The sequence below is a fragment of the Branchiostoma lanceolatum genome, chromosome 15 (assembly GCF_035083965.1).
Source record: "Branchiostoma lanceolatum isolate klBraLanc5 chromosome 15, klBraLanc5.hap2, whole genome shotgun sequence".
Taxonomy (NCBI): Eukaryota; Metazoa; Chordata; class Leptocardii; order Amphioxiformes; family Branchiostomatidae; genus Branchiostoma; species Branchiostoma lanceolatum.
The window spans coordinates 1,731,762-1,753,366 of record NC_089736.1 but is presented as its reverse complement, the minus strand read 5'-3'; the positions used below and the strand labels follow the sequence as shown (position 1 = coordinate 1,753,366).

The 21,605-nt window shown below is 42.4% G+C and overlaps 1 protein-coding gene across 1 annotated transcript; it reads left to right on the top strand.

The window, feature by feature from the left end:
• The first annotated feature begins 682 nt into the window (after positions 1-682).
• LOC136421013 (ankyrin repeat domain-containing protein 6-like) lies at positions 683-20,543 on the top strand. Its single transcript, XM_066408160.1, has 13 exons — positions 683-721; positions 1,210-1,302; positions 1,638-1,736; positions 2,008-2,103; positions 2,555-2,671; positions 2,963-3,103; positions 15,792-15,921; positions 16,261-16,436; positions 16,796-16,961; positions 17,321-17,518; positions 17,890-17,982; positions 18,230-18,583; positions 18,999-20,543. The coding sequence occupies exons 1-13, from the start codon at positions 683-685 to the stop codon at positions 19,160-19,162; spliced, it is 1,866 nt and encodes a 621-aa protein (XP_066264257.1). The 3' UTR covers positions 19,163-20,543.
• The last annotated feature ends 1,062 nt before the right edge of the window (positions 20,544-21,605 follow it).

Sequence of the window (21,605 nt, the reverse complement as noted above, 5' to 3'; positions counted from 1 at the left end):
GGTGTCAGTCTCTCGCAGGACACTTGCGGAAACGTTCGGTTAAACCCGGAAGTTACAGGTGTGTAACGGTGCACCTAACGACAGGTGCAGCAGCGCTTGAGTTTCAAACACTCAGAAAATCACAAAGTTAGCACCTTTCTCAGCTCCAATATTGTTGTTCGAATGTACCAGGAGGTATTCGCTATGTTTTTATGGCTTTTATATATTTGAGAAAGTGATGTTTTACGTATCAGTGTCTGTAACAAAAACATCTTAGAGGCCATAATAATAAATCGGACACTTCATGGCTACACTTGAAAGCGCTGTTAGTAGTATATAGTATGATTATCGATATGTTCCTTCATCATTGCTTGGAAAACCCTAGACATGTGTTTGTGCTACCGAAAATGTAAGAGCTATGTTTAAGTTTCGATAGTGTTTAAAGCTATATTTCGTTCCTTTTTCGGTGCCGTTTGATCCCTGTTTAAAAACATTTTCGATGGAATTGATTGTAAATGTGATGTCATCACAACACTTCCGCACGCTGTTAGAAGTCCGTGTGAATGTACGGCGGTCTCATTGCTTAGAAAATATGTAATATGTGCCTCTGTGTCGTTTGTGCTAAAGGGAAATCGACCTCAGAGGACCTAGTCGGTCACGGCACAGCAGTTACCAATGAGCAGTGTTGGATGAAGAGTCAGCGATGGACGACATACTACTAAACCGGAAGGTGAAAGAGGCGGTAGGTTAGATGTCGTTTATGATATGAGACATGATCGAAAGAACATCACAGATAATCATGTGCTTCGTTTACTCAACATTCACAAAATGATGCAGTCATTATTTGGCATTTATTTAATATGTGTAGGCATTTTCAATGTTTGTACCCTGAACAATGTGCCCTTAAAACCGGCATCACACTACATACAATTTCAGCAGACTTGCGTACATAGCATGTATATGGACAAATGAAAACGTCTGATTACTTCTTAATCATTATGTTGGAATGACATTATTCAATGTGCGTTAACTATTGTTCAATGAAAGACAATGTTTACTGCAATGTTACAATATTTATGGGTATATTTCATGTTAGCCCACCAACAACGCTCTCGCATTTGGCCAAGTGAGTTTGGATGTAGATTTCCCCCACTTGCTCAATATTACTAAGGTTCTGATTGAATGTGTTTGACCGTTGTGTATCCTGTTCCCTGTCTGCTATCATTACAGAAGCTGCGGAAGGCTGCAGGGAAAGGAGACACGGACAGAGTGAAGCAGCTGTTAGCGGAGGGAGTCAATCATAGTGCTGCTGGTGGCTTCTGGGTTAGTTACCATGTCTTCTGTTATCGGCGGGAATTCCAAAGGTCAGTTACAATTTGTTCACTGAGCTATGAAACTGGAAAAACCGCTTATAAAAGACACAGGTGGGTGGAGCCCGTCATCAGCCTTCAACTGATTTATCTGTAACGTGTAACATAACATTTCAGATTATTGACAGAACAAAACAAGACGTCAAACCTTCCACGATTATGGCAGTTATTTGATATTCAACATCTACATAGGTACAGGTTTGGTGACTGTCACTGGAAATGTCGCCAACTTCTGTGCACATTTGTCCTCATGTTGTCGTACTGAAGACCATCTGATGTGTTTTACAGCTTTTTACTCCCCTGCACATAGCAGCCCTGAATGACCACCATGAAACTGTATCAGCTTTACTGACAGCTGGTGCAGATGTGAACGCACGGGACAAGGAGGTAGGTAGACTGACTGTAATAGATTATATATCATAAAGTATGATTCTACTGAAGTTCTACATATAGATTGTACCGCAACCATTAGCATTCATCATCAAAAAGCTATTAGTATTGTTGAGAAAAGGTTGACTAGTGGGTTTTTAAGAGGTAAAATAGAGGCATGGTTCCAAGCGAGCTGGACGTATTCAGGGAGTAGATGTTAATATACATGTTTGATTAAAGACGACTGAATTACACTAGTACTTTTCCATGTCTGTGAATGTCCCAACAGGACGACACCCCCCTCCATAAGGCAGCTACACACGGCCACCACGATTGTGCAGAAGTACTGCTGCAGCACGGGGCTGATACAGGCATCAGGAACAAGGTAAGGCCTTAAGGATCTATAGTTATAGAATCTATACTCTATTCTTCAGCTTCAGTCTGGTAAAATAACTTGCCATCAATCCATCAACATGAAGGTATCTTTATCTCTTTTGGTAAAAATAGAAATAACGCCTTTTTTCATAGTGATCTACTTTGAATAGAAATTCATATTATTTGACCAATTTTCGTGCCATGCGTGCAGACTATTGGAAGGTGACTTTTGGCGGCATTAGAAATCTGCTGTAGTTATAAACAAATTACTCACCATATATTCCAGCACATGTGCAGTAAAGTCTACCAACTAATTTCGCAACGTGACATTACTGCGATATCTATTGTGCACGGAATTGTTTAGATGTCCCATACATATCGCCTGGACAGTTGGACATGTCTGTGTCCGATATTCCAACATTAATGAGCACTGATGTTTTCCTGTACATGTTCATTTACAGGTAGGTCTGACGGTGGAGGATATCGTTGCAGATGAGGACACCAGCGACGACGATGAGGAAGAAAGAATCATTCGCAGTAGAAAAGATACACTGAAGCTTCTACGAGAAGAGAATAATGTAAGCTGCGGCGAAACTTATATACTGCAAAATGATAACCTCTATCAATATAGAATCTAGTCATCGTGTTGATTTAGTTGTACCTTTCTTTCCAAACAATTCACTTTGCCATTAGTTAAGTACTAATGCCATTTGAGGATGGTATGCGGTTGCTACTTCTGTTTGTAGCTCTCTTGAGTGCGCATGCTGATATTTTTAAACTCTCCTTGTCGAGCTGGTGACTACCATCAGCACTGCACAAAAGCGCCCGGTTATCAAAGGAAGCAAAAACTCACCTTTACTTAATTGCAGGAAGTCTCCGAACGTACAAAGGAGTACGACCCTGTACTTGTCCGTTTCTATGAAAAGAAGGGAATGACTGTGGCTAAAAAGGCATGTCCGTTGATAGAAGAGGCGGCAAAAGAGAGCGGAAAAACTGTAACTCAAGTCAAGGTATTACTAAGCATTTTATGGCGCATATTATGGCATCATTTCCGTGTCAAAATTACGTACGTAAAAAACGTCACGTTTTGGCGTTTATACGTGACGTATTGGGGGTCAATACGTCACGTATGAAAGGCCTACGTCACGTATGCCGGAACGTACGGATACGTGACATACATATGGTTTTGCAATTTCCGTGTCAAAATTACCTGCATAAAAAAACGTACGATTTCTCGTCCAAACGTCACGTACAACAGGTCATACGTCACATAAGGCATATACGTCACGTACTAAACGTGACATACATATGTCGTGGCAAAATATCGTATCTACGTAGACGTCACGTTTTGTGGTTATACGTTACGCACATAAATGGGGTATGTTAACGTACCACGTTAACGTAACGTATGTACGCCCTTCAAGTTATTATAACAAACAACGTTAACATAACGTAGTCGTAGTTATCATAACGCATTACGTTAACGTAACATAGTCATTTACGTTATCATAACGCAGAGCGCTAACGTAACGTACACTAGAGTGAACCTTTATAATAGGTGTGTTCTGTTTACGTCATTGGTTTATGTTGTGTATAACGTCTACGATAGACGCGTTCTGGTGACGTCATCAGTTTATGTTATGTACAACGTGTATGATAGACTTGTTCTTGTGACGTCATCAGTCTATGTTTTGTAAAAGCCGCAGCACACAATGTATTAGTGTGGGTACAAAGTAGTACGGACACAATTTTTGATGCCTGGCTAGAATATCCTATGTGAGCATTAGCCAGATTTAAACTGTGCCGTGGGATATACTGTCTGAATTGATGAATTGAATTGTGAACCATTCTGTTCGTGTATATTCGAAAGTGCGCCATGCTACGCGTCAACCCGTTCATTGAGTGAACTCAACAGATAGGCGATGCTCTTGTCGACTGTCCGCATCAAATCGTCGTCCAAATGCCCGAAGGTCGCGTACAGTCTTCCTATCCTCTGCCTCGTATTCGCTCAGACTTGACCACAAGCCCTTTGCGAAATCCTTCGAGCGGCTCTTGAAATGTAAATCCTCCAGGGAACGGGGAACTTTCTCGTCCCGGCGCAGAGAATCGTAGTGGACCTCGGAGCGTGCACGTCCGACCCGACACTTGCCAACGCCATGAGGTCCCTTGTGTCCCTTCACGGGTAGAGAACAAGCACGACTGTGAGCACTTGGAACCTGCCATGATCCTAGCGCGATGCCGGAAGCGGTGACCTTGAAGGACGAAGACGAACACGAGCTGGAAAAACTTGAAATTTTAGTGAGAACGGACCGCTGTGGCCGGCACGCGCCCTGTGATCGCCGTGCTCAGGACCTGTATGTCGGGGGCGGAGCTTGACCACGGAGACGCCAGACTACGCGTCAACCGTTCCATGGTGATCAGCCATTGGTTGGAAATCAAGGTGGTCGTGAGCTCGCTGCTTGTGTGGATTACCGCCCAGCGGGCCGGGTGACAGTTTACAGTTCACCATACTTTCTGTAAAGACGCATTGCATTATCAGAATATGAATTTACATGAATGTTATAGTCGACTTGATGGATAAAATATGGGGAAGTATAGTAGAGCATTTGTCATCGATTGTGTAACTATTGTGACATTCGTCCCATTCTCATCCATTTGAAACCTGAAATTGTTGCCTGGCCTTGTTTGGATCTGAAATGTTTAGATTTATGTGGGTTAGGATATGGAGGGATCACTATGTACTTCTGTGGAATACTGCCATACGGAAATAATGTTTTGGTCTGTCTATTACAATGTAAAAGCAGTGATGGGCGATGGTTTTAATCCCATATATGACCGCGGCTACAAGTACCCGCGAGAACTAACAGACACAATAGCTGCCCGTACACATCGATTGTACTCGAAGATTCCCTCTCATGAACTTTCCAAGCCCCTTTGTGTCGATTTTGTAGACACTCTGGCAGATCACACAACAGGGTGGTCTTTTATACAACCATCAGAGAATCACACCTTTTTGTCTCCAATTGGCTTATCACAATACAAACTAATGCACCTGGTAGGGAGAGCGGCAAAAAAACCCCGGGACATTTGATATAAAGGTCACTATCTTCTACTCTCCGAGCAGAGGTTAGTGGGGCAGATCGTCACCGTTTTATCATATGCCCCGTGGTTTTAGTTTGGATGGGGCTAGCGGACAAAAAACGGGGCATATATTATGATAAAACGGTGACGAGCTGCCCCACAAACCTCTGCTTGGAGAGTAGTAAGGGACAATTAGAGAAGCCCGCGGCCGTCGCTCAGAAAAAAATGATCTTTCATTGCGTCCATTGCAGACTCCGTCCGGCCAAGGAGGTCGGTGAGGTTGTTTACTTTCAAGTTAAAGCTTTACTATTACATTTTTTTGTTATTGCTGGCCTTCTCAGTCTTCCCGGACAGCAATAAGAAGAAGTAAAATGTAATGGTAAAGCTTTAACTTAACAAAGAAAACAGCCGTAAGAGTCTGAAATGGAGGCTAGATCTTTCAACCAATATCGATCTTCTAGGAGCTCTTCACATCTGCTTTGAAGCCCAAGCATCTGCTTGGATCACAAATATCTGATGGATCCCAAACATCTGCTTGGAGCCACTACCATGTGCTTTTCTAGATAATTTTCCATTGCTCCCAAGCAGATCTATAGGTCCCAATATCTGCTTTGAGTCCCAACATCTGTTTTTAAGCCTCTATTATCTGGTCGGAGCTCCAAACACCCAATGGAGCAGAACGAGAAAGGCACAAGCCTCACTCAGAGTGCCAGCCCTTTTTAGCTTTCCACGTCCGCTCGCCACGACCCGCTACCTGGCTGAAAAAAAGAGCTGACACTCAGCAAGCACTCAGGCTAGAAAGGCATATCTATATATAGAAAGCACATGTCAGTGGCTCCAAGTATATGTTTGAGCTCCAAGCAGACCCTATCTCCATAGCCGACCTCCTTCATAAATGAATGAATGAAGACCTTTATTGCACATTTCTGCCACACTTGGCTAAGTACAGGTCACATAATACAATTACAGTTAGCGGATACAAAAGAATATGACTATCATTAAATAAATTCTACTTCTCCTCGCTTTTCGGTTTTTAGTGGATATAAAAGAACAGACGTGTTTTTCAATGGGAGGTTTGTCTAGTCGCATTAGAAATATGAATTTTTGAACAGTACTTAAATGTGTGAAGTAGGGAAATAGGTTTTCTACAAGTTTATACAGTTCATTTCTTTCTTTTGTATATAATACACATTCTACCACAAAATTACATTCGTCTTCTACTCTATTCAAAGTACAATGTTTACATAATCGTTGTTCTAGAGGAGTGCGGGTATGTCTTCCCGTTTCAAAATGTAGTTTGTGGCAGCTGATTCTTAGTCTTGTGACTGCATTCCTGACCCTCATATTTGAATTACTTAGATATTTTTCTTCATTATAAGTAGTTTTGAATAATCTATATGATCTTAACTTATTTTTGGAAGCCCCACCTTTGTTGTGGTTATGTATTTCTTTCAGAAACGTTTGGAAGTAAATGTCTTTTATCCGTTGGCCAATGGAACTAACAATTTGTAACGTATTTGAATTATATGAAATTGGTAGGTGCCATAAGAAAGCAAACCCGCTCTCCTCTAAAGACTTACGTATTCCTGTCGCCCAACATTTCACACCAGATTTGTCTAGATCTAACTGACAGCAGAAAGCATCTGCTTGAAAACTGTCGGCTGACACATTTTGGCGAAGTCTAAGGAAATATTTGACGGCATTTAGCGAAGCATCCACTTGTATTGGGTATCTTCCTAATTCCGCCCTTGCAGCTAGGCTGCAAGCAGACCTAGGTACACGTAATGATTGTTTGCAGAATTTTAAATGAACTGATTCAATTGGACAGGAATTTGAACTTTTGAATGAACCCCATATTTCAGAGCCATACAGCTGACTCTATTTGGCCAATTTCTACTATTTTCCCAGCGACCCGCAGAGACTGATAGAGAAACTTTTATTGTGAGAACATTTACAAGGCTCAACCATAAAACCTCCTTGGCTCAACCAAGGCGCGAACCTCCCACTGGGACGTGCGCGGGTGACTGGGTTTGTGCCAGAAATCGGTCATAAAAAGATTAGTAACCCGGACATTCGTACGGCTGTTAACATTACCACGCGCGAGGAGGGGAGGCGACAATACAAAAGGTCACTATTGAATAGAAATATTCCGCCCTGTTTGAGTTATCGCACATCTTATAATTAGGTTGCAAAACATACTTCTTCTTCCAGTTTGATACGGTCTTCGCAACATATAGATCTGCTTGGAGATTATGGCACATCTATGATCTAGAAAAGAACATATTCCAAGCAGATGTTTGGGCTCCAAGCAGATGTTTGGGCTCCAAGCAGATGTTTGGGATCCAAGCAGATAGTTGGGATCAAAGCAGATGTTTGGGATCCAAGCAGATGCAGAGAGCTCCAAGGAGATCGATATTGGGTGAAAGATTTAGCCTCCATTGAAGACTCCTTCCGGCTATTTTCTTTTTCAAGTTTTACTATTACATTTTTCTTGTTGCTGTCCGGGATTAAGACCGGAAGGCCAACAATAAGAAAAAAATGTAATGATAAAGCTATAACATGAAAAAGAAAACAGCCGGAAGGAGTCTGCTATGAAGGCTATGAAAGTTACGGCCGGGCTTCTCTTAGCATACTACTCTGCAAACATAGGCTGGTGGAGAGTTTGTGACCTTTTTATCAAATGCCCCGTTTTTTTGCCCGCTCTCCCCACCAGGTGCAAGTTTGTGATATTTACTGGAGACAAAGAGGTGTGGCTCTCTGATGTTTTATGACAGGAAGATTGTAAAAAGACCACCATGTGTGGTCTGTCAGAGTGTCTAGCCGATCGATGGAAATATGTGCGCAAACAGTCATACCTTTATGATCAAGTGGATTCACTTGAAGTATGGTCCAACACTGCGCAACTTTAAACCCCTAAGAAATGTATGGTGCTGACTATGTCTTATGAAGAGCCCACCTCCCCCCTCCACCCATAACTCTCGGGGGCAAACCCCTTCTGATCCCTTCTGGCAGTGATCGCTGCTAAAGTGTTGGGAATCTGGTTTCAGTCTAATCTGAAATGGGACAAACAAGTCTGCGAGTTTACCAAGAAGGCCAACAAATTTATGTTTATGCTCCGGAGACTTAAAAATCCTTTTTCTGAACCCTGGGGACAGATCCAATAAACTAATTTAGGAAGTGCTTCCCACTGTGGCCTTGCTGCAGTTTGAAAGGTGGACTGGCCCCCATAACTACATAAACACATAAAAATTCCAGACTGACTCCAGCTTGAAACAAAGGCAGGAGAAGATTAGCATAATACTGGTGAACAAGATTCAAATATTTTTTTCTACTGGTTTTCAATGTATCATTATGAAACAATACAGAATGACACAGAATGACGTAAACAAAGTTACATAGTCAAAACAACTTTCAGTTTTTAGAAAATCAACCTTGTGTTCAAATAAAAACTCTCAAATCAGCCTGTCAAAGTTGTTTCAAAGTGTCTAACTGTATAATTGCAACTTGGAAATGCCCTCCTCACAGTTGAATTCAAATATCTGATAGTTGTGTGTCTACAAGTATGACTTGCAGCTGTGGTACCTACATGGTATTCTAAAAGCCAGTTATATAGACTGGAGCTCTGTGGGACTTGTAAGGCAGAACTGCACATGAACTGCCAGCCAATGTCTTTACCTATACTACCAAACAGAGCATGGTATTTTAGCCAGTGTTATCATTTATATTCTGGGTTACATAAAGATAACTTCTTCATGTATAATCATACATCAATTCCTAACCTGTTATCTCTAAATTTCAAAAGTTGTTTTAGAGTATCTTGGGTGGTGGTGACTGTCTTAGCCAGGCCACCACCCATGTGAACACCACGGCAGTCAGTAGCAGACTGACCCTGGTAGTTTACGTTAGCCGAATTTATTGGGTGATTTTATAGTACAAGCATGGTCTTTAAGACGTTCGGTCTTTCGACGGCAGATTTGGTGACCGTGTACTGCGGCTAGACCAAGCTGAAGCTAGCCCTCGATTCGGCCTTCGATTCACAGCCTTCGATTCAGCCCTCGATTGGATTTTGCCGCCGATTTAGCCTTCGATTAGAGAGAATAGACAGAACATAGCAACCAATTCAGTTACCGATTCGAAAAACCTAGAATCTATGCCAGCTCTCTTACAATGAATACAAAAGGCAACACAATGATCAACTAGTACCAAATCACTCAACAAGAAGATATTTACTTGCAAATAATCTCGGAAAGGACATAATATCACGAATTCGGCATAAAATAATAGTGACAACTGACAAGGGACACTAGCCCTCAATTCGGCCGTCGATTGGATTTTGTTCAATGGATTGTAGCGCTTTCTGCTGTTTATCTAAATGTGGCCCGTGAACTTGAAAAAGTGATTGGGACACATTGGGATGTAATGTACCTAATGCGAGTATCAAATTCAACGGATTTAATGAACGAGCCGCGGGGGGTCTAACCCTTCAAAAGCGGAAAAGGCTGGCTGAACGGATTGCAGCGCTATTGCTATTTATCTAAATGTGGCCCATGAACTTCAAATAGAAATTCGGATACGTTGAGATGTAGAGAACTTAGTGCAAGTGTCAAATCTAACGGGCCTGATTTGATGAACAAGCCAAAGGGGGTCTAATCAAGCACCGGTGAAGCTAGCCCTCGATTCGGGCATCGATTGCCTGGGGAAAAAAAGGCTTGCTGGACGGATTGCAGCGCTATTGCTGTTTATCTAAATGTGGCCCGTGAACTTGGAATAGAAATTAGGCTACGTTGAGATCTAGAGAACTTAATGCAAGTGTCAAATCTAACGGGCCTGATTTGATGAACAAGCCAAAGGGGGTCTAATCAAGCACCGGTGAAGCTAGCCCTCGATTCGGGCATCGACTTGCCTGGGAAAAAAGGCTTGCTGGACGGCTTGTAGCGCTTTCTGCTGTTTATCTAAATGTGGCCCGTGAACTTGAAATAGTAATTAGGATACATTAGGATCTAGAGTACTTTATGCAAGTATCAAATTTTACGGGCCGGGTTTGATGAGCGAACCACTTCCCGCTTTTGAAGGGTTAGACCCCCCGCGGCTCGTTCATTAAATCCGGCCCGTTGAATTTGATACTTGCATTAGGTACATTACATCGCAATGTGTCCCAATCACTTTTTCAAGTTCACGGGCCACATTTAGATTAACAGCAATAGCGCTGCAATCCGTTCAGCAAGCCCTTTTTTCCAAGGCAATCGATGCCCGAATCGAGGGCTAGCTTCACCGATGCTTGATTAGACCCCTGTAGCTCGTTCATTAAATCAGGCCCGTTAGATTTGACACTTGCATTAAGGTCTCTAGATCTCAACGTATCCTAATTACTATTCTACGTTCACGGGCCACATTTAGATAAACAGCAATAGCGTTGCAACCCGTTCAGCAAGCCTTTTTATGTACCCTTTTCTTTCCGCGTTTGAAGGGTTAGACCCCCCCCCCCCCGCGGCTCGTTCATGAAATCCGGCCTGTTGAATTTGATACTCGCATTATGTACAGTAGAACCCATTGTGTCCTAATCACTTTTTCACGTTCACGGGCCACATTTAGAAAAACGTCAAATAGCGCTGCAATCTGTTGAACAAAATCCAATCAACGGCCGAACCGAGGGCTAGTGTCCCTTGTTAGTAGTCACTATTATGTTGTGCCGAATTCGTGATATTATGTCCTTTCCGAGATTATTTGCAAGTAAATATCTTCTTGTTGAGTGATTTGTATTAGTTGATCATTGTGTTGCCTTTTATATTCGTTCTAAGAGAGCCGGCATAGATTCTAGGTTTTTCGAATCGGTTATTGAATTGGTTGCTATGTTCTGTCTATTCCCTCTAATCGAAGGCTGAATCGGCGGCAAAATCCAATCGAGGGCTGGATCGAAGGCTGTGAATCGAAGGCCGAATCGAGGGCTAGCTTCAGGTTGGTGCGGCTAGACCTATCCTGGAATACTGTGTACCCGTCTATTAGCCTCTACCAGTCTCTGCGGGTCGCTGGGAAAATAGTAGAAATTGGCCAAATAGAGTCAATTGTATGAATGGAGTCCGCTATCATGGAGAGAGGGTCCAATAGGCCGTAGCCGACTCCCTTCATATAATTGACTCTATTTAATTTCTACTCTTTTCCCAGCGACCCGCAGAGGCTCGTAGAGCCTATTATAAAAGTACAGGGGAGTTGATACCGCCGCCCGTTACGAACAAAAACATTACTTCCGTGTGCCAGCATTTATAGATCAGCAGAGATTGTACTCGTATACAAAACTCCCTACCCTGGGAGACCAGGCACCGTATATCATTCCACAGAGGTACATAGTGATCCCTCCATATCCTACATAAATCTATATATTCCAGATCCAAACAAGGCCAGACAATAATTTTAGGTTCCAAATAGATGAGAATGGGACGAACTTGCATCTGGTGGGGAGAGCGGGCCAAAAAACGGGGCATTTGATAAAAGATCATAAAAAGGTCACAATCTCCCCCACAAACTTTTGCTTGGAGATTAGTAAGAGACAGTCAAAGAAGCCCGGCCGTCACTCAGAAAAAATATATTTCATAGCCTTCATTGCAGACTCCTTCCGGCTGTTTTCTTTTTCATGTTATAGCTTTATCATTACATTTTTTTTCTTATTGTTGGCATTCCGGTCCTAATCCCGGACAGCAACAAGAAAAATGTAATAGTAAAACTTGAAAAAGAAAATAGCCGGAAGGAGTCTTCAATGGAGGCTAAATCTTTCACCCAATATCGATCTCCTTGGAGCTCTCTGCATCTGCTTGGATCCCAAACATCTGCTTTGATCCCAACTATCTGCTTGGATCCCAAACATCTGCTTGGAGCCCAAACATCTGCTTGGAGCCCAAACATCTGCTTGGAATATGTTCTTTTCTAGATCATAGATGTGCCATAATCTCCAAGCAGATCTATATGTTGCGAAGACCGTGTCAAACTGGAAGAAGAAGTATGTTTTGCAACCTAATTATAAGATGTGCGATAACTCAAACAGGGCGGAATATTTCTATTCAATAGTGACCTTTTGTATACTTGGTATTGTCGCCTCCCCTCCTCGCGCGTGGTAATGTTAACAGCCGTACGAATGTCCGGGTTACTAATCTTTTTATGACCGATTTCTGGCACAAACCCAGTCACCCGCGCACGTCCCAGTGGGAGGTTCGCGCCTTGGTTGAGCCAAGGAGGTTTTATGGTTGAGCCTTGTAAATGTTCTCACAATAACAGTTTCTCTATCAGTCTCTGCGGGTCGCTGGGAAAATAGTAGAAATTGGCCAAATGAGTCAGCTGTATGAAGGAGGTCGGCTATGGAGATAGGGTCTGCTTGGAGCTCAAACATATACTTGGAGCCACTAACATGTGCTTTCTACATATAGATATGCCTTTCTAGCCCGAGTCCTTGCTGAGTGTCAGCTCTTTTTTTCAGCCAGGTAGCGGGTCGTGGCGAGCGGACGTGGAAAGCTAAGTGAGTGAGGCTTGTGCCTTTCTCGTTCTGCTCCATTGGGTGTTTGGAGCTCCGACCAGATAAAAGAGGCTTAAAGCAGATGTTGGGACTCAAAGCAGATATTGGGACCTATAGATCTGCTTGGGAGCAATGGAAAATTATCTAGAAAAGCACATGGTAGTGGCTCCAAGCAGATGTTTGGGATCCATCAGATATTTGTGATCCAAGCAGATGCTTGGGCTTCAAAGCAGATGTGAAGAGCTCCTAGAAGATCGATATTGGTTGAAAGATCTAGCCTCCATTTCAGACTCTTACGGCTGTTTTCTTTGTTAAGTTAAAGCTTTACCATTACATTTTTCGTCTTTTTATTGCTGTCCGGGAAGACCGAGAAGGCCAGCAATAACAAAAAAATGTAATAGTAAAGCTTTAACTTGAAAGTAAACAACCTCACCAACCTCCTTGGCCGGACGGAGTCTGCAATGGAGGCAATGAAAGATCTTTTTTTTCTGAGCGACGGCCGCGGGCTTCTCTAATTGTCCCTTACTACTCTCCAAGCAGAGGTTTGTGGGCAGCTCGTCACCGTTTTATCATAATATATGCCCCGTTTTTTGTCCGCTAGCCCCATCCAAACTAAAATTACGGGGCATATGATAAAACGGTGACGATCTGCCCCACTAACCTCTGCTTGGAGAGTAGAAGATAGTGACCTTTATATCAAATGTCCCGGGTTTTTTTTTGCCGCTCTCCCTACCAGGTGCATTAGTTTGTATTGTGATAAGCCAATTGGAGACAAAAAGGTGTGATTCTCTGATGGTTGTATAAAGACCACCCTGTTGTGTGATCTGCCAGAGTGTCTACAAAATCGACACAAAGGGGCTTGGAAAGTTCATGAGAGGGAATCTTCGAGTACAATCGATGTGTACGGGCAGCTATTGTGTCTGTTAGTTCTCGCGGGTACTTGTAGCCGCGGTCATATATGGGATTAAAAACATCGCCCATCACTGCTTTTACATTGTAATAGACAGACCAAAACATAATTTCCGTATGGCAGTATTCCACAGAAGTACATAGTGATCCCTCCATATCCTAACCCACATAAATCTAAACATTTCAGATCCAAACAAGGCCAGACAACAATTTCAGGTTTCAAATGGATGAGAATGGGACGAATGTCACAATAGTTACACAATCGATGACAAATGCTCTACTATACTTCCCCATATTTTATCCATCAAGTCGGCTATAACATTCATGTAAATTCATATTCTGATAATGCAATGCGTCTTTACAGAAAGTATGGTGAACTGTAAACTGTCACCCGGCCCGCTGGGCGGTAATCCACACAAGCAGCGAGCTCACGACCACCTTGATTTCCAACCAATGGCTGATCACCATGGAAGGGTTGACGCGTAGTCTGGCGTCTCCGTGGTCAAGCTCCGCCCCCGACATACGGGTCCTGAGCACGTGTCCCCCCCCCCCCCCCCCCGTCTGCATCTCCGCTCAGACCACTTCCGCCGACAGTCACTCGGCGATCACAGGGCGCGTGCCGGCCACAGCGGTCCGTTCTCACTAAAATTTCAAGTTTTTCCAGCTCGTGTTCGTCTTCGTCCTTCAAGGTCACCGCTTCCGGCATCGCGCTAGGATCATGGCAGGTTCCAAGTACTCACAGTCGTGCTTGTTCTCTACCCGTGAAGGGACACAAGGGACCTCATGGCGTTGGCAAGTGTCGGGTCGGACGTGCACGCTCCGAGGTCCACTACGATTCTCTGCGCCGGGACGAGAAAGTTCCCCGGTCCCTGGAGGATTTACATTTCAAGAGCCGCTCGAAGGATTTCGCAAAGGGCTTGTGGTCAAGTCTGAGCGAATACGAGGCAGAGGATAGGAAGACTGTACGCGACCTTCGGGCATTTGGACGACGATTTGATGCGGACAGTCGACAAGAGCATCGCCTATCTGTTGAGTTCACTCAATGAACGGGTTGACGCGTAGCATGGCGCACTTTCGAATATACACGAACAGAATGGTTCACAATTCAATTCATCAATTCAGACAGTATATCCCACGGCACAGTTTAAATCTGGCTAATGCTCACATAGGATATTCTAGCCAGGCATCAAAAATTGTGTCCGTACTACTTTGTACCCACACTAATACATTGTGTGCTGCGGCTTTTACAAAACATAGACTGATGACGTCACAAGAACAAGTCTATCATACACGTTGTACATAACATAAACTGATGACGTCACCAGAACGCGTCTATCGTTGACGTTATACACAACATAAACCAATGACGTAAACAGAACACGCCTATTATAAAGGTTCACTCTAGTGTACGTTACGTTAGCGCTCTGCGTTATGATAACGTAAATGACTATGTTACGTTAACGTAATGCGTTATGATAACTACGACTACGTTATGTTAACGTTGTTTGTTATAATAACTTGAAGGGCCTACATTCGTTACGTTAACGTGGTACGTTAACATAACTCATTTATGTGCGTAACGTATAACCACAAAACGTGACGTCTACGTAGATATTTTGATCTAAACATGCCATGACATATGTATGTCACGTTTAGTACGTGACGTATATGCCTTATGTGACGTATGACATGTTATACGTGACGTTTGGACGAGAAATCGTACGTTTTTTTATGTAGGTAATTTTGACACGGAAATTGCAAAACCATATGTATGTCACGTATCCGTACGTTCCGGCATACGTGACGTAGGCCTTTCATACGTGACGTATTGACCCCCAATACGTCACGTATAAACGCCAAAACGTGACGTTTTTTACGTACGTAATTTTGACACGGAAATGATGCCATACGCATATCCATTGATTATTACACGTTATCCATTACACGTTATTACACGTTATACTCTCTATATACTGTTTATCATTTATGCTATGATAAATAAATCTTCATGTTGTAAATGATCGTCCGAAATGCAAGATATCCTAGTTCGGTAGGTTCCAGAGGTGAAACGGGGGTGACTGTCATATGTTTTGGTTGTGTCACGTTTATCGCGAGATTTAGGTCAAATATGCCACATGTGACTTGCAGTGTCATACCAGCGACCTCAGCTATGACAAACATCACCGTGTTCTATGTTGCCCCTTCAGAACTTCATCGGGAACTACCGTAAGAGTAAGGGCGGCAGTAAGCGGAGACCGCCGGCAGACACGGTGGAGAGGACGAGGAGGATCACGGGATATCACGAGTACTATAGGGAACAGTTGCCGAGGAAAAGGGGTGAGCTGAAACAGTTTTTAAAACGGCTCATGCGTCACCTTTAGAATGACGTTCTTGTTTCCGATGTTCTACAAATTTCACCCCAACGAGTTAGCTTGTTGTATCATCTGTTACTCTCTTTCTGTCGAAAAAAAACAGGCCTTCCAAATTGTACTTCCCAGGATCGAAAAAGCATTATCATCGTATTGCTATAGGCAGAGTAATCTTTTGTCCTTCGTCACGAAACTATAATTGTATCCGTAAATATTGTAAGTAAGTATACTGGAAATATCAGTAAAATGGACGTAACACTTTTGGCCTACAGTATTTCCTAACCAGTCGTGTTGCCATTTCCTTCAGAAAAACGAGGATTTTCCCTTGCCGATGCCAATAAGGAAATCGGTAAGAGCTGGAAGATCCTGACCGAGGAGGAAAAGGATGGATACAACAAAGCAGCCAAGAGGAGAAGAGGCGAAGAGACACAAGTGAAAACTTGGTCAGAGGTGTCGAAAAAGCTGAAACAGTTGGAAAAACTGGTGACTCTCCATGTACAACTGTTGGAACTGGTCATAACATCTCAACATTCCAAAGATATTTTTAATTTTGTACAAATATCCATTATGTTAAAAAAAACCATTGTACTTTGTTCAAACGTAATCACTTGCATTAAGAAGCAGTAAATCAAAGACCAAAGATATCCTATGACACCTAATCTATGATTTATTGACTTAATATCTAGACGATTGGTCAAAAATGGATAAGAAGTGCAACTAATTTTAAGAACTTTCCAAACTACAAGAATATAGATGAGTCGGACCGAGATTAGTCATGCCAATTACAGATGGCATCAGAGACTTATAATTATCACTATTCTTGTCATTCTTGTTGCTTTTAGTCAGAGGAGCTGGACGATCTAGGCGTGGAGTCTTTGGTTGTTACTCTCTACAATGGAAGGATCCGGACGTTCGGGACTCAGAAGGATCTGGCAAAGGACGAGAGGGTCGGGGGCTACATCGAGAATCAGCTGAAAGCAGCAGAACTCCAGCGGAAAGCAGCACAATGTAAGGAAGGCATTTCCTACATCGGTCATAAGACGTTGTCAACTGTATCAACGCGTCGAAATCCATGTACATGGATGATATACATCGAAAGTAAACTTATCCTGACACATATTTTACTTTTCACAACCGTCTTATGTTGCCAAATGATTATCATCAGTCACGTGCTGGAAGCATAGTTTGGACTCATTGAATGAATGTGCCTGCAGTGTTTCAATTTTTAATGTGTTCAAAGATGACATTATTTACTTGGACTTATCACCTGTAACTAGTTGGCCCAGTGGGATGCCATCATTAAGAAAGTCTGTTGTGTGGTCACAACGTCATTTTGTACCTATAAGCATCTCACACAATCTGCACAGGTTTGACATTGAACAGAACGCAGAGAAATCCGAGCACAGAGGACACCAGGGGAGTGAGTAACGAGGACCTAGCTGAGGCCGGGACTTCAGCAAGCAGCGGAAAATCACCAAGAAAGAAGAGGAAGAAGGACAAAGGAACACAAAGCAATCCACAGTCCAGTGCTACCGCCTCTTCATCGTCGACATCTTCACCGTTGGGTAAATATACACATCAGCATAACTGTACGACTTCAGCAGTTTTAGGGTCCATATGTGTATCTGTGGTATTGCTCTTAGGACACTTCTGGACCTTATCTGAGATTTCAAATCATTAATCTGCTACCTGTGTGAAATGAAGCAGCTTGTGTCCCTTCCTTGCCTAGTTTGCAGTTGTCTCTTGCCCCTTCCCTATTGTCATAGTATAATTAGTGATTATTACAACGATTTAAATCAGCACTTGACAAAGTAGCTTAAAACTATCTAATACGATACTGTAACGAAATGAAGAAATTGAACGTTTTGATTTTGGTCCTTATCTCCAACATCAATTGACCGACAATGAAAAATCCATGGATTCTGATCTATTCCAGTGGAAGCTACACCAGTAGGGATGCCACACAGAAAAACACATCTATCTTCACCACCAACTCCAGGATCCATCCAGCCAACGCCTTTAACACAAGGTGGGCATGTAATTTGCAAACATAACACTTTGCTGGGTTTGGAACCAGTCATTAGCCATTTTGACAGATAGTAGTGAAATGCACATTATTTTCTCTGACAGTTTTGGCTTTTTAAGCATTCTTTAGAATCTTCAAATTACTTCTAACGTTGCATAAGATGACAACTAAATGGCAATGCCGCTTCTTTACTTTATTGTACTGAGACGTTCAGCTTGAAATATATGTTTGCCTCTTTCTCTTGAGACAGCAGTCACAACAGGAGGACTGCTAAACAGAACAGCATCTATCCCTGCACCACAAAACACTGGGCCTCCTGTACATGTGGCAATACAAACAACAGAATCACAGACAACTCAACAGGTGCCCCCAGGTCCTGGCAGCCCATACGGACTCCCAAACAGGATAACATCTGGCACCCAGGCACTATTTAGAGCTCCAATACCATTTACTGTTAACGGAGTGCCTCAAAGTATAGGCAATCCCTTTGCTGTTAACAGAGTGACTCCAAGTATAGGCAATCCCTATGTACTGCCAGACAGGACAACACAGATCCCAGTATCACCGAACATATCTACCTTCCAGACAACGTCTTCAACACGAGGTTGGTATATGTAGTTGGTTTGATGCATCTTTACCCTGGCAGTAGCTATATGTATCTTTGTTTGCCTTTCCTTTGCTCTAACTTTTCTAAAACAATTCCATACATGGCTAAATACTGTCTGGTTTAATTTGGGTGTTTACTTAAAGTCCATCTGCTTAGAGGTATATTGTACATGAGCATGTCATTTGTTCACATTTCATGTAGCTTTCAGTTATTACACGACTGATATCATAAGAATCAGGCTTGATAAAGTAAACCAGCTATACGTTTTAAAGTGAGTACAATGGAAGTGTCATTTCATGCAATGCCATAGCTGCTTGAAATGGACCAGCTTTGGTCTATTGCAATTTTCATGTCAGTCCTTGGGATTTACGTAAATCAACATGCCAAGAAAAACTATTCTTTGTTTCAATAGGAACTATGACCGTTTCAACCGGGGGGTTTCCGCATACGACACCACAGATCCCCACAGCACCACGGCAAGCGACGCCAACGGCTCAACAGGCACCTACAGGTGTTGTGAACACCAGTGAACAGTTTCCTTTTAGTCCGTTGGTATTTGCAGTGCCTCATCATTAGGCACAAGCAGATAGCTCATTGAATGTACAGGGCAGGGGATCGTGGAAGTTGTTGTTCATTAATCAAGAAATAGCCCAGACAATACATGTAAATAGTTGATCCTTAAAACATTGTTGATCAAGGTAAATTGAATTCGGTATCGTATCTACGTGAAACATTATAGGATTCGTGGAAATTGAACCTTTCTGCTAGAAATCAGAGCATTCACGTATACCACATGCACACCTGACCTGTTTGTTTACTACCTGTGTGACCTCGGGCACCTGAGTCTGACGTCACATGCTGCTAGGATACCAGGTCAGGGTGGGGGACGGCCTACGTAACTGTAGAAAGTGAAAGAGTTTTGTCGCATTTGGGGAATCTTGTGGACTAAGATGGGACCTTATATACGCGCTAAACTGCTGACACTGTGGCAGAGATGCAGAACAACCTTACTGCTGGAACAGTTTATACTGGAGAGGGTTCGATTTACTCTGTGGACAATTTTTGTTCAAGTTTTGTTCGGTCTCTAAAGGGAACCATTCAAGCGGCCATGTTGGTATGGACAAAGGGACAATGGATTTGGAAACATGGACGACATTACTTTGACTAAAACAGACTGTTAAGGACTCAAATCACAGTGTGGGAATGATAGGAATGCTTCGGTTTCTGGATATGCAGATTCCAGCATAGAATATAGGTGAGTACCGTTAGGCAGTACTAGTGTAACATGTACATGTGCAATGTAAGGGAGGGTACCCATGTAAGGTAACGTTCACTATTTGTTTCTAGCAAATACAGAGTAGATCTGACTTGATTATCTTATTCGTCAGTGTTCTCCTTTGCAGCTATAGCAATCAGGCCTTGCCTTGGTTTTAGAATCGCTAGATTCCAGCATAGAACTGAGGTGAGTAATCGTAGACAGTGTAACATGTATGTTTGTTATGTAAGGTGGGTATCCAGGTACAGTAATTCTTAACGTAGTAAAGACATAGTCGATCTGAAGTGATTCTCGTAGGCGTCAATGTTCCGCTCTGCAATTATCAAATCACAGAACCCACAAATACTAGAAAAAAGTGGGACTTTTCGTCTTCCACTGCTTCCAAAAAAGAAGTCAAACCCAGCTAGTTTAGATATAGCCAACAATTGTATAGAGTACCAGTAGCCTATTGTTACAGCAAAGTCAGACACAGTTTACTGATGCATGTATATTTTTCCCTTTGTTTTTACCATGTATTTGCAATTAGCCCACGGGCATGAACTTGCAATAAACTTCTATTCTATTAAATCATCAACATTATGACTGATGTATCAAAAGTAGTTCACAAATTTTGTCGATTATGAAAGTAATATTCTATCCACTGTAATATACTTTGATCTTACAATAAACTCGATGACAATACACTTTGTGTCCTCCCAATGTTTCTTGAACAAGTTAGAATAATGGAGATTTGCCTTCAGGTTGGCCTTACAAAATTACAATGTTTACTATACAAAGTTGATAAGCTTGCTAGTTTTTAATGTCGATCGTCAGATGTTCCTTATCGATCAGTACAGATGAATATGTGCACAAGTCAGCATTTCATGGTTGTAGATGCAATTATGGTGGAAATCTATTGCCTTGAACTTAGTACATTTCTAAGCATCTAAATGATACCATTTTCTGTATTTATCAACAAATTAGAACATCTGGAATGTTGTGAACCATTTTATAAAATGGTACTACTTTGACAGTAATCTGGCATTCATACATGCACAATGTAGTGCTAGAAAACTTACATATCATTCTAGAAGGCCAAATTGACGGATGAGCCCCACACATTTTGTATTTTTAGATCAGTAATCTCAAACAGTCCAGTTTACATAGCAGCAGCAATCGTTGTTGTTGATTGTCATTGTCCCGTTATGTGCCTATGTTGCCCGGTCTGTCGTGACGTGATAGTTCTCTATGACGCAGCCCACGTAGATCTTCAGACCTGTGTCAGTAGCACCATCCTGGTCATTGCGTCCACTTGCTGGCACAGACTCTGGAGGGGCTTCGGAAATAAAAACACCAGTCAGAGGCAATATATATTTAGCCAGTAAAGAGTTACGCAATCCGTGTATGTGTCAGAAGTAATAGGTCTTGAACTTGAGTTACACTTCGTGAACTTGCGTCAAATCATTTATTTTTGTGCTTTTAAAATTCATCTGATTATATCTGACCTCTGCCCTGTACGACTTATTGCAGTTTTGGACATTTAGCTTCTAACAGCAAACTGTTTACCTCTGTCGCCTGTAATATGGTAGGTCCTGTTGACACAGCCCCAATAGACTGCACGTCCAACATTAGTGTGCTTGGCTTCGTCCACCTCTATTGTAGGGGGTTGCGGTTCGTTCTCTAAAGTAGAATGAGGTGGCATTTAATTGATGGGTCACAACTTTAACATTAACACGGAGAAACCAGAAAGACTGCATTATATTT

Bases quoted from the DNA above. Each gene is read 5' to 3' on its own strand.
- LOC136421013 (XM_066408160.1), top strand. From the start codon at position 683: ATGGACGACATACTACTAAACCGGAAGGTGAAAGAGGCG. The intron at 16,437-16,795 runs GTGACTCTCCAT...TGTTGCTTTTAG, and splicing joins TGAAACAGTTGGAAAAACTG to TCAGAGGAGCTGGACGATCT. The intron at 18,584-18,998 runs GTTGGTATATGT...TTGTTTCAATAG, and splicing joins GACAACGTCTTCAACACGAG to GAACTATGACCGTTTCAACC.